Source organism: Gracilinanus agilis, chromosome 3, assembly GCF_016433145.1.
Source record: "Gracilinanus agilis isolate LMUSP501 chromosome 3, AgileGrace, whole genome shotgun sequence".
Lineage (NCBI taxonomy): Eukaryota > Metazoa > Chordata > Mammalia > Didelphimorphia > Didelphidae > Gracilinanus > Gracilinanus agilis.
The window spans coordinates 491979797-492002605 of record NC_058132.1 but is presented as its reverse complement, the minus strand read 5'-3'; the positions used below and the strand labels follow the sequence as shown (position 1 = coordinate 492002605).

General features: G+C 38.5%; 1 protein-coding gene across 1 annotated transcript in view; it reads right to left on the bottom strand.

Annotated features, from left to right (window-relative positions):
* Positions 1–3597: 3597 nt before the first annotated feature.
* Positions 3598–22809, bottom strand: part of LOC123241758 (zinc finger protein OZF-like) — a gene marked incomplete at its 3' end in the record, with an annotated part of 52240 nt that continues 33028 nt past the window's right edge. The window contains exon 5 of the mRNA XM_044669310.1: positions 3598–4785. Coding sequence (XP_044525245.1) covers positions 3598–4785 — 1188 coding nt within the window. The remainder of the gene's footprint in view (positions 4786–22809) is intronic.

The window sequence follows — 22809 nt, the reverse complement described above, 5'->3', positions numbered from 1 at the left end:
GGGCTCTCTTTGCAGCAGAGGGAAGCCCCATGGATGCTGGAGCAGGAAGGCCTGAGGAGCTGCTGCCCAGGTGAATGACAGGAAAAGAGGTGTGAGAGAGCTGGAGTGACCAGAGGCTTCTGTGCACTCTGGTGAAGCCAAGGCTAGATTTGGGGACAAGAGGACCTGATTTGGAATCCTATTTTAAAGATTTCAACAGTGGCTTCCTGGTAAGTCACTGAACCCCTGAGCCTCACTTTCCCTATCTGTAAGATGATGCTGTTGGACTCCATTTCCTATCAGCTCCCTTCAGGGGATCACTCTGTGACCCTCTAAAAAGTCAGTGTTTGGAACTGAAGGGTCTGAAGTTTCTTGCAGGTGACAGAAAGGCTAAGCGTATCCCCTCTGAGCTCTTCATTATCCAGAAACATAATGAAGCTTGCTCTGTGCCAGGTCCTGGGCTAAGTTATAAGGTACATAAAGGGATGTAGTGGACATCCCCTGCCCTCTGCAGCTCATCTTCAACAGGAACACACAGAGCATGTCAACAGCTCTGTAGAAACCATCTAGATCCCAACTCCAGGACAGCCAATCCTCAGGGCAGGCACGGAAGAGAAAGAGGAGTAGAGAGGTGGTCTGGGGCTTCAAGAGAGCCAGACCAAGAATTCTGGGGGAAAGGCACAACTCACTGAAAATGGCCATCTCTACTAGTTTTGCCCAGAACCGGAGGACACATATTGGTCAGTATCTCGGGAGGATGATGAGATCATGTGAGAGTGTTTTGATCATTGGGGAGGAGTGATTTATTGGTTCCCAGAGGAAGAGTCATTAGCTCATTAGTGTGGGAAAGGCTGAAAATGAAAGAACAATGAGGGTACTGGAGGAAGGAATAGACTGGGCTTAGATGAGGGATGTATAAGGATGATAATAGAAAATAACCATTATTAGTTTAGAGATAAGAAGTAGAGAAGCTGGCTTGAGGAGGAATTTGAGTTTCAAGTAGAGCTGAGATGGTTAATTTCAATTGTTGGCAGCTATAAGCGTTATTCTATGAAAGTTTCACTCTCTGGGTGTAGCATTCTAGCAGTGGGCTTCTGGCAGCTGACAGAGCCACACACAGGACTTTTCAGGGTTAGAGAAGGCAACATCTTTGCCTCTCTCTATCTCTGTCTGAGTGTAAGACTTGAAGGAGTGGAGTGGTTTCTTTTCCAACTTGGGAAACACTATTCATTTATCTGTTACTGAGTATAAATTGGTTAAACTCTGAAAAGACCAAAGAAAACCTGGTCTTTGGTTTGGACTCTGAGTCTGCTTTGGCTCAGAGTACTAACTTGATTCTTGTTGAGACTCAACCAGCTAGCCTTAGTTATCTTTATAACTTAAAGGCAAAGTTAAGAATTTAATTTTAGTTAGAACACTATGAAATTTTGTTAGATCAGGGAGGGTTAGTGTAGCCTATGAACCACAGGAGAAGCGGTTCCTTCAGGAACTTTGGAGTTTATTTGGGTGGAGTTAGAATCCCTCAGAATTAGAAAGCCTTGGGAGCAGCTTGGTAGCTCAGTGGATTGAGAGCAAGGCCTAGAGACTGGAGGTCTTAGGTTCAAATCTGGCCTCTGACACTTCCCATCTGTGTGACCCTGGGCAAGTCACTTGACCCTCATTGCCTACCCTTGCTAGTCTTATGCCTTGGAGCCAATACACAGTATTTACTCCAAGATGGAAGATAAGGGTTTAAAAAAAGGATTAGAAAGCCTTTTATCCTTAAATATTTTAAACAAAAAGTTTATTTTTCTTTATTAAGAGTCTCTTTAGCATTCCTTGCGCCTGGCCCGGAAGCAAAGTTCATCTTTGAGCTTCACTTCACTTACCACAAAAGATACTTTTGATATGACCTATCAAAAATATCTAGAAACAATATGAACCTTTATCTAGTATTTTGTCCATTTGTTGTGTGCTCATCCATTTTTTATTTGTATAGATGAGATGGTTATCTTTACCCATGGAAAGGGATTTTCTTTAGCTAGGAGAATGACCTTTTCCTTTGATCCTGAGGCCAGAGAGGAAAAGGAGGTAGCTGAGCTGGGTGAGATCTGAAGGATAAGAGCTCTGCAGAGAGTACCAACTTTTATTCTGTGAAATGTGAAGCCAAGTTCTCAGCTCAGAAGGTTTGGGCAGGGGATAGAGAAGCCATAAGGGAGAGCTGGAAACCAGGGGAATATTTGGAAGGCTGCTGTGGTGGGTGGCCAAGGAAATCCATTATGGAGATCTCACAGGATTGATTTGCAATAATGAGGACCCACCTGAGATCAGAGAGCCTAAATGTAGAATGGAGCTAGAAAGCTGGTTTCCTGATTTTCCTTCTTTCCATTGGTCTATAGCACAAGTAAGGGTGGAGACTGCTGCCTTCCTTAGAAGAGATCCAATGCTAAGTTTTGCCTAAATCATCAGCTCCAGGCCCTTTCCTGCTCTCTAGGGCTCAGGCTTTGTCCTTTTCTTAGATAATCAGGTGACCACACCACCTCACTTTAGGGAGATGAGATCCTAGAAAGAAGCCTCTGGGATCTTCAGGATTGTGTCTGCCAGACAGAAAATTTCAGGGGACCAAATCTGGCCAGAGGGCCATGGTTTGCCCATCACTGGGCTAGAGTATCAAGCTGATAGATGCATGATTTCCTGTCAGGTAATTTGATAATGCATGGAACTGAATAGAAATAATTTGGCTGTCAATAATACTTTCATATTTTGAATCCTCAATATCATTTATTATCTTTCAATTTTTCCTCTATATGGATTTTCAGCAAAAAAACTTAATTTTATTTTAAAATAATTTCTATAGAGGGGCAGCTGGGTAGCTCAGTGGAGTGAGAGTCAGGCTTAGAGACAGGAGGTCCTAGGTTCAAACCCGGCCTCAGCCACTTCCCAGCTGTGTGACCCTGGGCAAGTCACTTGACCCCCATTGCCCACCCTTACCAATCTTCCACCTATGAGACAATACACCGAAGTACAAGGGTCTAAAAAAAAATAATAATTTCTATAGAACAATTACACCATTCCATTACTGTATTAACTACTCTTTAAATCTAGATGCCATGAAATGATTAAAGTATTTGAGACCATAATTAGGATGATTAAAAAATTAGGTATTTAATTAGACATTATTTTAAAGCAAATACTCATTGTTTATCCTTTAACCTTGGTTATAAAAACAAATTTGGATTTAATATACTAAAATGACCTATGTTACATCTCATGTTACATCTCTTTCTTACTTGGTCACATATTTTTCCCTTATAAATAAACTGATCTAAAAGTTGAATATGCTCCCTTAATTTAGTTGACAAGATATCACACTTTAGATGTATATTGAGAGCTCTATGTGAAAATACATAATTTCTCCTCTGTAGAGCAAGTGTGGAGTTCCATATGAATGATTTACCGCATTGCATTCATAAGGTTATTTCCCATTTTGAATTCTCTGGTATTGAGAAAGCTTGGAGCTCTTTGAATGTCATCTTACACTAACTTCATTAATGTTTCTCACATGTGGATTCTCTGATGTACAGCAAGAGTGGAGCTCTTCCTAAATGTCTTTCCACATTGTTTGCATTCATAAGGTTTCTCCCCAGTGTGGATTCTCTGATGTTGAATAAGATTAGAGCTCTGACTGAATGTCTTTCCACATTGCTTGCATTCATAAGGTTTCTCCCCAGTGTGGATTCTTTGATGTACACCAAGATTAGAGCTGTCCCTGAATGTCTTTCCACACTGATTGCATTCATAAGGTTTCTCCCCAGTGTGAATTCTCCGATGGATAGCAAGATGTGAGTTCTGACTGAATATCTTTCCACACTGATTACATTCATAAGGTTTCTTTGCTTTATGGATTCTCTGATGTACATCAAGAACACGTCTCTGACTGAATGTCTTTCCACACTCAGTGCATTCATAAGTTTTCTCTGCAGTATGGGTTCTTTGATGTTCAGCAAGATTAAATTTCTGATTGAATGTCTTTCCACACTGATTACATTCATAAGGTTTCTCTGCAGTATGGATTCTCTGATGTACAGCAAGACTGGAGCTTTGACTGAATTTCTTTGCACATTGCTTACATTCATAAGGTTTCTCCCCAGTGTGGATTCTTTGATGTACACCAAGATTAGAGCTGTCCCTGAATGTCTTTCCACACTGATTGCATTCATAAGGTTTCTCCCCAGTATGAATTCTCCGATGTATAGCAAGATGTGAGCTCTGACTGAATATCTTTCCACACTGATTACATTCATAAGGTTTCTTTGCATTATGGATTCTCTGATGTACATCAAGACCACGTCTCTGACTGAATGTCTTTCCACACTGAGTGCATTCATAAGCTTTCTCTGCAGTGTGGATTCTTTGATGTTCAGCAAGATTAAATTTCTGATTGAATGTCTTTCCACACTGATTACATTCATAAGGTTTTTCTGCAGTATGGATTCTCTGATGTACAGAAAGAACAGAGCTATAACTGAATGACTTTCCACACTGAGTGCATTCATAAGGTTTCTTCCCAGTGTGAATTCTCTGATGCACAGCAAGTTTGGAGCTTTCCCTGAATGTTTTTCCACATTGTTTGCATTCATAAGGTTTCTCCCAAGTATGGATTCTCTGATGTAGGGCAAGAACAGACCTATAACTGAATGTCTTTCCACTCTGATTGCATTCATAAGGTTTCTCCCCAGTGGGAATTCTCTGATGTTGAACAAGATATGAGCCTAATGTCTTTCCACATTGCTTGCATTTATAAGGAATCTCCCCAGTGTGGATTCTCTGATGTACAAGAAGACTGGAACTTTGAGTGAATGTCTTTCCACATTGCTTGCATTCATAAGGTTTCTCCCCAGTGTGGATTCTCTGATGTACACCAAGATTGGAGCTGTTCCTAAATGGCTTTCCACACTGATTGCATTCATAAGGTTTTTCCCCAGTGTGGACTCTCTGATGCCCAGCAAGACTGGCCCTGGATAAAAAAGTCTTTCTACACTGATTACATTCATGAGTCTTTGCCTCAGAGTTCATTCTTTGATGTTCAGGAAAGAATGAATTTTGAGAATCAACACAGAATTCTCTCCAAGCTAAGTTATGTGGACCATCACTTGTAAATTTTTGTTTCTCGGTTTCTACCACAGAAAGGCTCTCTTCTGTTGGAGTCACTTTCATTTCAGGTCTGATCTCTCCTTCTAAGAGAAAGAAAGGGTAAATACAGGCATAGACACACGTATAGACACATGTATACACGCAAATGATTAAGGGCTCAAAGGCTGTAAAAAGCTCTTGTTCCAATACCCCTAACTCTTTGTGTCCCAGATGTGAGAAAGGTTACCACTGGAAGAAAAATTGTAATTCCAAATTCCATAGAAATGGTTACAGATTACCTGATAAGAGATTTCAGGGAAGATGGAAAGGAGGCCAACCACCGGCCCCACCAATGACTAAATTTAATTCAAGAATTCATCCTAGTTTAGCCAGTTCCTTGCAGAGTTAACCAAATTTCTGAATAATAAACATTCTTTTTTTTCTCCAGATTTCTTTAGCAATGAAAGATATGATTTATTGATCTGTTGATAGGATGTCATATATTTGTTAGAGTATGCGTGAAATGTCTTTGAACAGTCTGTGTGTCTATATGTTGTGTCTGTGTCTCTGATCAATTTGAATCTTAAGTTTTATTGTTGTGTTTGTCTGTGATCACAATGGAATTTTGAAGAAAATAAATTTCTCTCTTTCTCATTCATTCTGGGGGAATGGGAAAGACAGACAGAGGAGATTGAGAAATTCAGAAAAATAACATCTACAATGGATTTCTGAGTGTTTTAAAATCTAAAAGAATTTAATTGATTAAAAGAAATCACCTATGAGACAATACACTGAAGTACAAGGGTTTAAAAAAAACTGATTGTTCTGATCAGCTAAGAAAGTTTTAAATTGCACTTCTGTACCTCAGTACACAGTTCAGAATCATTGCTTTTTCTGTATGAATAAAATTTTTCTTAGATTGCATTTAGAATACTTATTAAATTTGATTAAATATGCATCTCAATATTTAACCTGTTGATAGAATTTGGTGGTGGGATCAAATCTGTCCCCTTTTATTGTCTTATGATTTCTTTGTTCCCTTTCTTATGGCCAGTAAGAAATGGAAGAAGAAATGTAGACAAATTATCTTATTGATTCTTGCCTTAATGAGAGCAGAGAATATGATTTCTTTTTTTTTTAATTTTAAACCCTTAACTTCTGTGCATTGACTTATAGGTGAAAGATTGGTAAGAGTAGGCAATGGGGGTCAAGTGACTTGCCCAGGGTCACACAGCTGGGAAGGGTCTGAGGCCGGATTTGAATCTAGGACCTCCTGTCTCTAGGCCTGGCTCTCAATCCACTGAGCTACCCAGCTGCCCCAACAATCAGTTTTGAATAGATACTGATGGTATAGTATAAATCTACTGACTAACAGTTAGAAAATGGAATTTCATAAAAATGAATATTAATAAATGTTTAAAAAAAGAAAATGGAATTTCAGTTAATTTTAAATATGCACAAACTTTACGTTGGAAAATTTATGTATTAAGACTTGCAGTGTGTCAAATATGGATTAAATAATCAGATTTGCCAAAAATACCTATCAAACTAAATTTGAAGATTGCAAATTATATAAGGATACTAGTTCATGATTTAAAAGAAATATTTAATCAGCTATGTAGATTTGTCCTAAAGTATAGAGAGGCCAGACTATAGATTTTATTCTTCTTTAAGCAGGGGTCTGAAAGAATAATTAGTATATGTAGGAAACATTGTTAAGAAGTTTTAATCAGGGACAATTTGGACATAGTGAAGTTTAAATTAATATTCATTTGGAAGTGATAAATCTTCAAGGTTTTAAAATAATGAGGCAAATTTTATAAATGCAGTAACTAAAGAGTTAAAGAGCACAGCTGCTTGAAAAGCGGCTGCAGCCTTGGACATGTTTCAAAAATAATTTAACCCCTTCTACATATAGGAGGGAGAGTCTCTGACTATAAATATTTTCAGCAACAGTTTTTACTAACTCAAACTCAGTAAAGGGAAACAATTAATAAGAAGCTAATGTTAATTTTGTAACTTTCTGAAATCTGGTTCAATTTAAATAGTTATCTCTATTTCAAATAATATTAGAAAATGCAAAAATAATTATTGTGACAACTTAAATTTATGCTTTAAGTTACTAGATCCTAGTCAAATTATTTCTTCTATGTTCATTATTTCACTAGTATTTAAAGGTTAATTAAATAGATTGTATTCTCATAATATTTGTGATTTGTAGTAATGCATTCAAACCCAGAATATAAAATTATAACAATGCATAACCCTCATAATAATTTAATATCATTGTTAATATGTACTTGATTGTGATGGCATTAATATTATTATAATGTTTTTTACTTTGTAGTGATGTTGATGCAATAATAACTAATTAACAAATTTCTCAATATTATAACAGTGTAATTGAAGAATGCATTAACTAAAAATATTGATCATTTCAGTAATCCTAAGGGACCTGAAATAAGACTATTATTTGCAAATGTAAGAATATTCCAAGGTACCTGGTTGCAAATTTTGAAGTTTTAAAATCAATAACCTTTGAAGAATAATTATGTATCAAGATAAAAACATGTAAATCTTATAAGTACAATAATTTAAATAACTCACTACCTTCAGAGAAGCCCCTGCCTTAACCCTCTTTAATCAAGATAACAGTAATGAAAACTTAATTTCAAGCAAAGCTGTTGACTCTTTTTTCTGTATTATTGGAAAGAATGACCAGATAATTTATTCATTGAGAAATTGTTGAAAAAGAAAATTTGTTTATCATATTTTATAACATTATGATTTTTCATTGTATATGTAAATCTTGGAAACCTTTCAAATGCTATTGGTAATAATTACTGTTTAAGGTAAAAGTCATTGGATTTGCAACTGATATTACTCTTTTATGGATTATTGATTTGGATTCACCATTCAAAAGAAAGATATCACTGATAAATAATCTCTGACTCTTACCTGAAGTCAAACAATATTATACTCCCTTCCCTCCTTTTGCCATATTCAAAGCAAAGTAACATAAAAATTGAAGCCCCAGAAATTTGAATATGTAAAGCAAGCCAATATGTTCCACTGTTTACTAAAGAATCTATACACACCCCAAGTGTTATTTCAATGAAAGTTAGTTTGAATCTCTTCTACATTAATTTATTTGTATAATTTCTGACCATCAATTGGAATAACTAATTACAAATACAAAGAAACAAATAATACCCCAGAATTATAATATGGGGATGGAAGTTTTATCTTATTCATATAGAAAATGGATCTGATTTTTGGGTAAAAGACATTTCACTAACTATATATATAATTTTGATGTTTAAAACATTTTTTACTTAAAAAATTTATATTTTTCTCTGAATTTTAATTCTCTTATTGGTTTTCCTTTAATTTTTTAAATATATAGAATAATTGACTTTTTTTCACTTTTTCTCATTTTTGTACTTAAATTACATATTTTCAATATTAATCCTTTTTGATTTTACAGTAATATAAATTTAATATTAAAGCATACCCACAAAGCCTTAGTCTATGGAAATATTATGGGACTATAATTAATAATTCTGTCTGATTCCAGGAGAAGGGAACAAAAGAGCCACAAGGTTAAGGAGACCACCCAGTCCAATGGGATTGGTGAGAAACTGCGCAATGCCTAGCACCACAAGGTCAAAAAAGATTATACCAATCCAAGAAGGATTGACAAAACTTTCTCATGCCAATACTGAAGGACTTAAACTTAGTGATTGGGTTCAGGGTTGCAGCTTTTCTGACATATGTTAGAGGCTAGACTTCCTTGAGATTCATCCTAGTTAAGTACCAAAGATTGGCCATCATCCTGGCTCAAATGCAGGCAAATCAGACCAGTGAAAGACACTTCCCTTTCTCACAAAAAACTTGGTCCTTTTCTTTCTCTATAAGTGTGGTAACTTTCTATAGTCCTGGCCTCTAAATGGGTATTTGTTTAAATAACTTTACTTGGGCCTTGATTCAAGGACCTACTATAAGTTTATTTTTCCCTACATTTTTGCACATAAGACTTTGATATTTTACATTTCATTCACAACTTATTTTTTTCTCTCTCTTTTATTTGATTTTTTTTTATTTTTTCAAATTTCTTTTGACAATTGATTCACACAACCTCAAAACTCAGCCATGTATCCTTAACTGATCTGGATGTTTGCCTTAACCCTCTTCAAGGGAGAATGTATGTTTTATAATCTATACTATAAAGTTTAAATTCTTTTGAGAGTAATTTCAGGATAAGAAATTCACCACCTCCCCAGAATCCAGACAATGAACCTGTTTGAAAGAAGACACCATGAAGATGCCTGCAGAGACCTACACTGCATCAAGAAGATCCAAAATGAGCTTTGGGGTACAGGTGCTTGAACTATGGGGAATTGAATGCATTTGTTTTGAATGTACACTCTTGTGCCAAAGGGGACTCCCCCTAATTGGCTTTTTGTCAATGTGCCTAGCAATCATTGGATCATTGTTTTTGTCCTCTTTTCTTTTCATCCCCAAATTTGTGTAACTTAAAAGTTTCCCTTGGCCCTCATAAGAGAAATTCACACAGCCCAACAGGTGGATGCCCTTTTCAATTTAAAAGAAAAAGGAGAATATGTGGGAAGCCAATAAGAGAATAGATAAAAATCTGAGACTCCTCTTTTGACCCCTTTTATGATACACACCTTTTCTTATTGAAAAACATTATAGCCTTCTAGGAAAACGTTAAGTTAACAGCCTTTTTTTCACTCAGCAGAGTAAAGCTGCAACTGTGGGTATATCTCTCTAACTGCTCCAGGCATCCAAAGGTCACGGAGTGGCAAGCTCAGGCAAAATAACTTGTAGATAAAGTGAGGTTCATTTTTAACCTTGAGACTGTTTCTCATCCAGCATTATCTTCGTAAGAAAATTCTTTGTAAAACCATAACTTTATTGTGCTTTGATGTGACATAATTTGTGTTTCTGCACAAATGCGAAGTTGGGGGGGGGGGAGGTTCTTTTGTGTGAAATGAGTCTTGAAGTATATATAATGAACTCCATGCTCCTAGAGCCAGAGCTGGAAGCATGAGGTAAAAGACAACTCCCTTGTCCTCTCCTTATTTCCTTATCAACTAAACTATCCTTATCAGATTATCAGAGATGATAAAGAGATCTCCACACTTGGGTAATAAGAAAAGACATCCAATTTAAATGGGCACAATCCATCTTTTGAAAATCCCTATACCCAATCTGGAACTATGCCCAAAGGGCTTTAAAAGACTGTTTTTTGATCCAGTCATATCACTACTGGGTTTATACCCCAAAGAGGTAATAAGAAAAAAGACTAGTATGAAAATATTTATAGCCTTGTTCTTTGTGGTGCCAAAAAATTAAAAAATGAGGGTATGCCCTTAGATTGGGGAATGGTTGAACAAATTGTGGTATTTGTTGATGATGGAATACTATTGTACTCAAAGGAATAATGAACTGGAGGAATTCCATGTGAACTGGAATCACCTACAGGAATTAATGCAGAGTGAAAGGAGCAGAACCAGGAGAACCTTATACACAGAGACGTATACATTGTGGTACAATCAAATTAATGGAGTTCTCTACTAGCAGCAATGCAATTACCCAGGACAATTCTGAGGGACTTATGAGAAAGAACACTATTCACATCCAGAGAAAGAACTGTGGGAGTAGAAACACAAAAGAAAAACAACGGGGACATGATTGGGAATGTAGACTCTAAACGATCACCCTAATGCAAATATTAATAATATGGAAATAGATCTTGATCAATGAGACATGTAAAACCCAGTGGAATTGCTTCTTGGCTATGAGAGAGGGGTGGGAGGAGAAGAGGGAAAGAACATGAATCATGTAACCATGGAAAAATATTCTAAGTTAATTAAATAAAAATATTCAAATAAAAAAAGAAAAGAAAATTCTATAATCTCAAAGCCAAAGCACAATTTAATTAACAAAGAGCCTCCCATATGATCACATTGGCTCTTCATAACAAACCTGTGATTTTGCTCAGGCTAGCATTATTACATTCCTATCTCAGACCATGACCTCAGAATGGTGCCAGAGTGACTTGACCCAAATCCTGAAAGGTGAAACCAAATATTGTGATTGGGTATGCTGTCTCCGCAGTACTAGACAATTCACTTCCAATCTTTTTTGCTTTGATTTTCACTGTTTACATAATCAATCCTATCTTCATAATTATGTGAACATAGGGTTCGTATATACTAAATATTTCAATAATTTCATGATCAAACTTATCTGTAATATTTATATAATTTCCTTCATGATTTGTTTCAGACTTATTTTCTTCTTATAAAGCAAAGGAAGAAAATCCACTCTTTTTTGCATTTATCCAAGGCATAAAAGATTTTGTTCTGTAACCTACTTCTTGACAGTAGTTATTACTTTTTTCAAATGTCTCATTTCACTACCATAAAATCCTTCTTCTGAATAAAAATTTAAAAAAGACATAGCATTGCTCATGTGTAAAAATAGGCCTCATGCAGTAACTTGAGTCTACTTTTTTTAAATAAAATGAGATGCAAGCTTCCATATTAGTCCTTTTGTGCCATTCCCATTTATTGATTTACAAACCCTTTAGAGATTTGATATAATGCTTCAACAAACTTGAGCTAAAAATAAAGGCAACCAATTTTGTTAAACAATGTTTTTCCTTTTGCACAACAAGAATTCCAAACACAAATTGAGTTTTTTCCCCCTGGCAGTGAGTCCAAAAGACCCTAACTAGGAATATGATGCTTTGGGGGTACATTCAATGACAACCTCATACTCTGATTGCTTCGAAGCCTAACATATTCTTTAGTTTCTCAACTTGATGTCAAATTATTTCCATATGTCCAGACTTCCAGGAAAGTTGGTCATTCATGCTCAAAGGCATGCACAGACTTTCATTGCTGTCACTACACATGAGAAGCTTTCCCATTATTGGGTTATCCTTTTTGCATCTCATCAAATTGGTCATCATGAGATCAAGATGTTACCTAGGTTTGCATTCTTGCAACAGAGATAGGAGAGTCTTTGAAAACCCTGGTCACTAGACATACAGAGTAGAGGCCATTATGAAACCATCATTGACCACAACCTTTTAACAAAAATAGACCTTCACTAGCCACTCACTGCAATACTGTGCTTGTTTTCTGATTTGAACTTACCTCCATGTGTTTTATCATTCTTATATCACTTAAAGGAATTGTTTGGTAACTCAGGCTAGTCATTCAGTAGTTTCAGTGAGAATGGAACCAATTTGCCAATAGTAGAAGTAATGAAATTCCACCCTTACAAAGTGGATTTCTAGATAAACTTTATTTAAAACAAAAGAAATCAACACTATATATGCCATTGATCTCCAACTACATTCATCATTTAATACACTTTTTGGTATGAGTCAATGGCAAAACAAACCTTTCTCAAGGTAGGGATCAATTCTTTTTCTTCACTGGTTAAAGAGCTAAAACTCTGGAAAGATTTTTTTCATCCCTCAGCAAGAGAGCTCGTATAATTCTCTTCCTATCCCCCACCTTTTTTTCCAGCATTTTCATGATATTATTCTTTAAAATCCCCATACAAGTGGGGTGGTGCATTCTAATTCTACCTCAGAAAATTGCTAGGACTTTTAACCCTGGGCTATTCATAGGAGTTCTGTCTGGCTCAGTCTCCTCAACTGTAACATGGAAATAATATTATCAAGTAACTCCTGGGGATCTTATGAGGATCACATGAGATAATATTTATAGTGTGTGACACATGGTAGGTGCCCTATGCAAATAGTGGCTTTCATTTTTATCTTTAGAATTTTGATTATTTCCTCTTTTCATTGGTTTTCTTTGATTGTCACCTGCCTCCATTAGACCTCTCTAGAGGTCCTTCCCTTCAGAGCCTCCTCTCTTGATTGGCTGCCCTGGAGCTGGATCTAGAGGGCTTCTACAGAACTGTCAGCTGTAAATAGTTTTTGCAAGAAGCCATCTTGGGCCATGAGTTGCCAGTTGATAGCTCAGACTTTAGAATTCCCAGAGTTGGCATGAGCTGGACTGAGACTGTTGAAGACCATTGGAGGAGCCCTATAAATAGGAGCTCAGCCTAACCCAAAGGAACTCAATTGTGAGTTAAGGTGGGAGGTGAAAAAGGTAGGCTCTCTGCTATGTCTCAAAGCTATTTTCATAAGCCAGGGTTACCTGTTAACTTACAGGGACAGTTACTTAGGTTCATCCTTTGAGATTACTATCGGCTATCAATCGATCATCAACATTCACATAATTTTCTCTATAACAACCAAAAGACCATTTCTGAAGATTCATCAACAAAGCTAAGCAGCCAGCCAAGTCAGAGCTAAACATCCAGCAATAGGTTATGTTAGACCCGGTTGCCAGGCTGACTAGCCTATCAGCATTTGTTTGTGGCTATCTTCTAAGAACAGCTGAAGATATATTTTCATTTTAGTTAGCTTAGCTAATTCCTATAGTTTAATCCTAATTCCTCTTTCCTTTATCACTATTTCACCCCTCAACCATTCCTGTTCACCTTTCATTAAATCAGTTACTGTGAACCAAAACTTGGTTACTGACCTGTTCAGCTGCAAGAGAATTCCTTAGTGAGAGAAGACAGTTGAATACAATTTCTACTGAGATGCTCAGTTAAAGTGAACCTTTACTCTTGGCTCAATATCATCATTAATAACTATACCTCACAGTGAGATAAAAATAATTTTCATTACCACAAACTATTGTGTCATTACCATTCAAATATAGAGGATACATCCTGTGACACTTAAGGAAATTTCATCTATTTCCTTATCAATAGGTGTAAGAGGAGGGAATTGTTAAGGGGCTGAATTCTACTGCCATCTAGTGATTACAAGTACCATCCCCCTGCAGTTTCTCTCACACCTGCTTTTCCATCACATGGAAGTTTACTCTCTGGGCAGCTTTATTCCCAAAAGTATTTCCCCTTTCCTTACACTGTATCCTCTCTGCTCCAGCAGAGGGTAAGCTCCATGAGGGTAGGGGATGTCGACAGAAGACCTTTATGTCCCCTATAACTTGGCAAAGGACCTGGCACAGAGCAAACATGTTTCTGGATACTAAAGGCCACAGAGGGGATAAGCTCAGCCCTTCTGGCACCTGCAAGAGACTTCCATGGCACTTCAATCCCAAACACTGACCCCTTAAGAAGGTCACAGACTGATCCCTTGAAGGGACCTGATAGGAAATGGAGTCCAATAGATTCATCTTACAGTTGGGGAAACTGAGGCTCAGGAGTTCAGTGACTTGCCCAGGAAGCCCCTTCTAAAACCCTTGAGAAAGGATTCCAAGTCAGGTCCACCTGTCCCCAAATCTAGCCCTGGCTTCACCAGAGCACACAGAAGCCTCTGGTCACCCCAGCTCTCCCTCATCTCTTTTCCCCTCACTCACCTGGGCAGCAGAGGCCTTCCTTCTCCAGCATCCATGGGGCTTCCTTCTGCTCCAAATAAGAGATCACATCTTCTGGGGCAGCTGGAAGCCCTGGGCATGGGGAATCAGTCAGGAAGGAAGATGGAGAGAAGCTCATCATTGAGTTCACTTTAGGGAAAGGTTGGGGAGTCCATTGACTCCATTCATAGAATCTCTCCTTGAGGTTCCCACAGGAGTCTGCCCTCACCCCTCAGTGTCTATGATGCAGAAGCCCAGTTTAGGATGTGCCTGTTACCCAGCCGGGGGACCTGCAATGAGCAACAGCACCACACACCACCACACACACACTCCATCCTGTTCTGGTCCATTCTAGGCAGAAACTCCTAAACTCTCAAACTGGGTCCAAGAGTCAGTGTTCTGGATCAGTCTGAAGCCCCATACACAGGGATCTTCAGGGATCAGCTTTTGTTTCCCCCTACCCTACCCTCCCTGCACCTCCCCCTCATAAACTCTTCTTTTGGGGAAACTCTGCCTCTGTTCTTGGGGAACTAATGCTATCTCTCAGCAAGTTCATTTGTCCTGACAATGACACAGGAGTGCAAGCAGTCCCTGTGGGAAGCTTCCAGGGCCTCCTGGAGGAGAGATTCCAGAGCATTTAGTTTGGGGAGAGGAGGGAAGAGAAGGGTGGGGAACCAATTAGGAACCAGAACATTTGGTTCTGGGGCATTTTCTTCAGAGAAGGCTAGACTCAGTTCATACTTTTCTGCTATCTGGAAAGGAGAGTCAGCTAGAAGGGGAGCAGGCAGGGACCTGAACTGAGAGGTAGGAAGGTCTCAGTTTAAATCTTGCCACAGACAACTCCTTTGTGGGTGCCTCAGAACAACCACTTACTCAGATCTCTATTTCCTCATCTGTTAAATGGGGATAATTGTGTCACAAAATTTGGAAAATGAAGGTGAAGAAGAAGTGCCATAATATTACTGAGAAAACCCTCAGCAGAGCACTTGGCCAAGAGCAGACTATTATAAACTCTTCTTCCCTTCCCTCACTGTCTAACAGGTTCTCCTGGAGGATTAGGGCAATAAGAGGAAGACTAATAATGACAATCCTGCTCTACTGGGGACACCAAAGAGCTGTGAGCTACCAGTTTATGCTGGTTAAAGAGAAAATTATCTCCAATAGTAGATCCACCCTAGAGAGGAAGAGGGAGGGAGGAAAACCTGTCTAAACAGTTTTCCAAGATGTGTTTGGGAGACATAATTCCAGGCCAGGGAGAGGCAAGATGGAATCAGCTCTGAGATTATTTCCACATCTGAGATTCTTCAACCTGCATTTGATCTTAGACTTTAGGAGTACCAAAGGGAGCCTCCAAGGTCCCATTATACGATGCAAAGTTGTTTTACAAGGGAACCAGGCAGCAGAAGGTCCCTGGCTCTGGGACTTAGCATAGGAACACTTTTCCCTTCCTCATAGCTGAAAACTCCTCCCAACCCTGCCTACTGCTGAGGGCCATATTCCCTTGGAGGGCAGACTTGGGCAGCAGGGAGAGGGCGCCTTACCCACAGAGAGCAGGTTCCCAGCATTCTCCAGCATCACCTCCTTATACAGCTCCTTCTGGGGAGGGGTCAAGAGGCACCACTCCTCCCAGGTGAAGTCCACAGCCACATCCTTGAACGTCACCATCTCCTAGAGCAGGCCAAGTCAGAGGACACAGGGCTGAAAGCCACATCAGAGTGAAGAGCCCACCTCTGGTCAATTACAGGAGGAAACTGACACACAGAGAAGGGAGGGGCCCAAAGGCCTCACCCTTTGTCAGTGTCAGAGTCAGCACTAGAAGCCGAGTCTCTAAGAGCCCAATGGAGGTTTGAGCAAAGCAGCTCCGAGACCCTCCAGAGCAATGCTGAGGAGTTTCTATCTAGTGTGTGAAGGAACATATCTTGGGCTTTGGTCCCAGGTGCCCCAGGCAGCAGTGGATGTAGGTGACCCAGTCACGTGTCTGATTCCCGGCCTGCCACTGTGTCCCAGGGCAGCCCAGGTCAGGGGGAGTGTCCCAAAAGTCAGAGTGCCAGAACCAGCACAAAGTAAGCACCGAGGGAGGAGCCAGGAATGTAAAAGGCAAGCCAGGGAAGGAGAGGGGCCTTTTGTACCTCCCCTCTGCAACTGACTGGCTCTCTGAGCTGGGGGCTTCTCTCTGAGCTTTTCTGGTCTCTTGATCTCTGGCAAGCCAAGCCTGAGCTCGCTGAATGGAGAACGAGATCTAGAAAGGCTGAGACCTTTCTCTGCTTCTGTCAGACTCGCTTTACTAATAAATGCTCATGAATTGGGTAATAAGCCTCCAGTTCTATTTTTAATTGTAACATTATGGAATGCGTCTCCCTATGAAATCATGGAGAAAGTCTGTGTTCTTGTTGAGAAGTGCCTAGATCTATGGCTGAGAAGAGGGCGGTTGAGGTAAAAGTTCTTCCTTCCCAGAACCCTGTGATATGTTCTCAAGCAACATCTGTGGAGTTTGTGAGAATCTGGTCAGTGGAGGGAAGAGAGTTCAGCATGAATCCTTAAAAGAGGACAAAGCTAAAGAAAAAAATCTAGTTTGTTTTCTGTATGACAGAAACGAAGTCTAATCTGGATCAAAACATGAGGAGGTTCCTAAAGTGATTTTCATTACTATCTGGACTTAACTGAGTGATCTGAGAGGCTTTCCAGTAGAAAATCTTAGCTCCCAGAAACACTAGCAGTAGCAATTAGAGAAGAAAAAGAAATTGAAAGTATCAAAATAGGCAATGAGGAGACTAAGCTATCACTCTTTGCAGATGATATGATGGTATACTTAAAAAATCCTAGAGAATCAACTAAGAAGCTTACAGAAATAATCAACAACTTTAGCAAAGTTGCAGGATACAAAATAAATGCACATAAATCATCAGCATTTCTATACATTTCCAACACATTAGAGCAGCAAGAAGTAGAAAGAGAAACACCATTTAAAATCACCCTAGACAATATAAAATACTTGGGAATCTATCTACCAAAACAAACACAGCAATTATACGAAAACAACTATAAAACACTTTCCAAACAAATAAAACTGGATCTAAACAATTGGAAAGCCATTGATTGCTCATGGGTAGGACGAGCTAACATAATAAAAATGACCATTCTACCTAAATTAATTTACCTATTTAGTGCCATACCTATCAAACTACCGAAAAACTTCTTTACTGAATAAGAAAAAACTATAACAAATTTCATTTGGAATAACAAAAGATCAAGAATATGAAGGGAAATAATGAAAAAAATGTGAAGGAAGGGGGCCTAGCAGTACCAGATATTAAACTATACTATAAAGCAGCAGTCATCAAAACAATATGGTACTGGCTAAGAGACAGAAGGGAGGGTCAGTGGAATAGACTTGGGGTAAATGACATCAGCAAGACAATGTATGATAAACCCAAAGAGCCCAACTTTTGGGACATGAATCCACTATTTGACAAAAACTGCTGGGAAATTTGGAAAACAATATGGGAGAGATTAGGTTTAGATCAACATCTCACACCCTACACCAAGATAAATTCAGAATGGGTGAACAACTTGAATATAAAGAGGGAAACTAAATAAGTTAAGTGAACACAGAATAGTATCCTTGTCAGATCTCTGGGAAAGGAAAGATTTTAAAGCCAAGCAAGAGTTAGAGAAAATTACAAAATGTAAATTAAATGGTTTTGATTATATTAAACTAAAAAGCTTTTGTACAAACAAAAACAATGTAGTCAAACTCAGAAGGGAAACAACAAATTGGGAAAAAAATCTTTATAACAAAAATCTCTGACAGGGGTCTAATTACTCAAATATACAAGGAGTTAAATCAATTGTATAAAAAAATCAAGCCATTCCCCAATTGATAAATGGGCAAGAGACATGAATAGGCAATTTTCAGGTAAAGAAATCAAAAGTATCAATAAGCACATGAGAAAGTGTTCTCAATCTCTAATAATTAGAGAAATGCAAATCAAAACAACTCTGAGGTATCACCTCACACCTAGCAGATTGGCTAAAATGAAAGAAGGGGAGAGCAATGAATGCTGGAGGGGATGAGGCAAAATTGGGACATTAATGCATTGCTGGTTAAGTTGTGAACTGATCCAACCATTCTGGCTGGCAATTTGGAACTTTGCTCAAAGGGCTATTAAAAAATGCCTGCCCTTTGATCCAGCCATACCATTGTTGGGTTTGTACCCCAAAGAGATCATAAATAAACAGACTTGTATGAAAATATTTCATAATAAAAAGCTGCGCTTTTTGTGGTGGCAAAAAACTGGAAAAGGAGGGTATGTCCTTCAATTGGGGAATGGCTGAACAAATTGTGGTATATGCTGGTGATGGAATACTATTTCGCTCAAAGGAATAATAAACTAGAGGAATTCCAGGTGAACTGGAAAGACCTCCAGGAACTGATGCAGAGCAAAAGGAGCAGAGCCAGAACACTGTACACAGAGACTGATATACTGTGGTAAAATAGAATGTAATGGACTTCGGTACTAGCAGCAATGCAATGACACAGGACAGTTCTGAGAGATTTATGGAAAAGAACGCTACCCACATTCAGAGGAAGGACTGTAGGAGAGGAAACATATAAGAAAAACAACTGCTTGAACACATGGGTTGAGGTGGACATGATTGGGGATGTAGACTCAAAACTACCACATCAATGAAACTATCAACAATTTGGAAATAGGTCTTGATCAATGACACATGTTAAAACCAGTGGAAATGTGCATCGGCCATGGGTGGGGGGAGTGCGGGGGGTGAAGGGGAAAGTAGGAGCATGAATCATGTAATCATGTTAAAAATGAATATTAATAAATGTTTTAAAAAAAAGTCTTAGCTCCCCTCCCAGGACTAGCTTAAAACGTTTCCTAACCATCAGAGCTACAGTAGCAATAATCTTTAAACAGGAAAAGATTCCTTAGATAACTGGATGGAGCGTTGAACCGTAGTAGCCTATGGGTCTTAAGTTGCTTTCTAAGTACTGTGTGAGCACTGCACAGGCAATTCCTTTATCCTCATGGATAAACAGGTGAAAAGTTTTGTTGTGATCTGTAATGCCTAATGCAGGAGAAGGTAGAATTGCTCTCTTTAGCTTTTCAGTGGCATGCTTGTGTTCTTTTGTCAACTTCAGTGGCAAAGATGTTACTGAGGGAGATAATTCCAAGATTCTCTATTCCAGCAGTCATCTCATCTGACTCTGGTAGCCACTTTGCAAACTCTATTCTAAAGCAAGTCTACCAGGTGTTAGGAATTAAGAGAAATCTCTGTTCTATCTATCGACCTCAGTCATCAGGAGCCGTTGAACGAACTAATCAATCTTTGAAATAAATGATCGGGAAGCTGTGTACAGAAAGTCATCTTAAATGGCCAGATGTCTTACCTATGGCACTTTTCTACTTAAGAAGTCAGCCCAATAGTGAAACACGCTTATCACCATTTGAACTATCGTATGGATAGCAACCGTGGGTAAGAAAAGCTCCACGAGACACTAATTACCTATCACATCTAGGAATCGAGTGCAAAATCTATGAGTATGTCACCTTATTGAAAGAGATATTAGATGAATTGCAAAAGTTATCCTTAATACAACAAAGAGTTCCACTTGACTTTAGCCTACATGATTATCAACCTGGAGATAAAGTCTATATCAGAAATTTCACAAGAAGATCAGTGTTAGAACCAAAATGGTGTGGACCACATGAAATAATCTTAGTTACACCTACATCTGTAAAAATCAAGGGAAAAGATTCATGGTATCACTATTTGCACTTAAAGCCCTCAGTGAAACCAAGACCTTATCCAAATATTCAGCCTCAAATGCAAGAAACATTCATCCTCAAATGCAACAAACACAAGAAACAGAATCTGACACAGAAATAGAGCCTCAAAGCAAAAGATCGCACTCAGAAATAAAGCCTCAAACAGAAAGACACCAAGACATGGATGCAGACACAAATGAAACACAAGAAATAGATCACTATCAAAAACAAGACACTCAAATTGTTGATTTAGATCACACAAACATCTCATTCACACATGAAGATCAACAGTTAAACCTATCAGAAATCAGCAGTTGTGAAGAAGAAAACTGAAAATTAGACTAAACATTACACCAAAGACAAGTATAGACGCAAAAATCTCATAAGAAGAAATTTTGTGTCAACACAAAATTTAACATAACATTACACAGTCACACATTGGTTCCTGATCCAGGGATTCTTCAATCAAGTCAACAACAGACAAGATGGGTATCCAGCAAAGGAGAAGAGAGATGAGATCCCAAAGATTCCAAAGTTCCAGAAACATCAAGGCATCAGGACCAGCACAAGGACAACAAGAGACATTGCACTACAGACTGTACAAGAACCTTGAACTGTGACAACACCTGTGTGACTTGGACATCATCACTGGAAGAATCACAAGGAGAGAAGATCAGCAAATCAGGATTAGGTTTGAATAGGTTGAAGGTTTTCACATTCAGACACTAATCACAAGGGAAATGCACAAACTAGAATGCATGCAACAGAATATAAGCTGACTGACAGAGAGATTCCTAAGAAAAAGGTGAGTATAAAACCAAACAGTAAATGTTAGGGCATGAGTCCAACACATAGTCACAATAAAGTCACATCACATGTACATAATGTAAATAAATGTAAATAGTTTGAAAATAAAGTACAGTGACCCAAATGAGCAAGAGAACTAAGATTCCTTCTAAGGTCGAAAGTACTCATTTCATAGGAACATCACATGAAAACCTTGTACATGCATAAAATATTGTTATTAACAAATAATGCATAAGTCTACTAACCCATAGGGAAAGAGTAGATGTAGGGAAATTCGATTCTAGCTAGCATAGGGTCAGTATAAAATAGTTATAAAATGTTCAAACAGAACTGTTAATAGGAAAGTTAGACAAACATTGTACAGTGTAGACTAGTTAGGAATGAAACTAATTGACTAACACACGAACTATAGTGTAAGAATTACAGACACACTAATCTTCCTAACCGTAGACTAGGGAATAGAAAAAGATGTTAGAATTTATTGTGAATTAGGAATGTTATTTGAAGTCCAGTATTAGAAATTTAAGCAAAGTTATTGCAAAAATTACATTAATTTAAAGTAAGAAACAACATAGATAATTATTCTTACATGTTCTGATAATGCTTACATGTTATACTTATGTTCAAATGATATGTTCTTGGAAATATTGTATTCAAACCCCACACTTTCCCAGAAAAATCTATCCTAAACCCCTTGTTTTAGCTTTAGGCTAGAAAGATAGATAAGGCATTAGATAAAATAGAATTTATTATTTTGGGAAGGGTAGTTAATAGGATAGAAAAACATATTTAAGAATAGCATAGAATAGAGATCATCCACAGACAAGATCAGCTGGAAATTTACAGGTTGAAATTTCCAAAAACAAAACAGCATTCATGTCATAATCAAACTCTGGGAGCTGAGAGTCACACCTTGATTGACAGGTGAAGACAGTTGGACATCAGAATGTTCCCAGAGGTCATGAGGACAGGAGGAAAGGCAGTTGGCCAGAGAGGGTATAAATACCCTGGCAGCCCCCTGACAGAGAACCCCTTGGACCCCTTGTCTTTTGGGACCTTGGTTTTGCTTTGGCTGAGCCTTGCCTAAACTCTTGCCTTGGACATTTGATCTTGAACATTGATTGACCTGTGGATCCTCTGATTCTCTCTGAATCCCCTAGATATTTAGGTACCTGAACCATCTCTAGATATTTAGGTATACCAGGGCCCAGGGGGTCGGGGGGAATCCGGGAAGTGGATAGGAGGAGAAGAAGAGGGTGGTAAGGGTAGATTTCCTGAAGGCTGTAGGACTGGCACAACAATGAGCAGTAAGAAGCTGAGAGAAACCATCATCAGTATTTGCATCATCCAAACAGTTTGCTTACTCTGGTTTGGCTGTGGCCAGGCTGAGCCAGAGGAGGTGAAGAACAAGCCCAGCAATTTTGAACAGCCTACAGTGCTGAAGGATTATTGTGATTTAGTGATAGGGTCACCTATTTCCTCAACCCTTTCCTGATCATTCCTTTCCCTTATTGAGCAACATAGATAAAGTTATTAAGTACCTTCCTGGAGTAGTTATTCCATCACCCCTCTGGGGAGGGAGAAGCACAGTCAGATGAACGTTATCCAAGGCTGATAGAACCCAATACCAATTATCAATCAACCCCAAGTGGGACCTGAAAGGGTTACCCATCCATTGACCT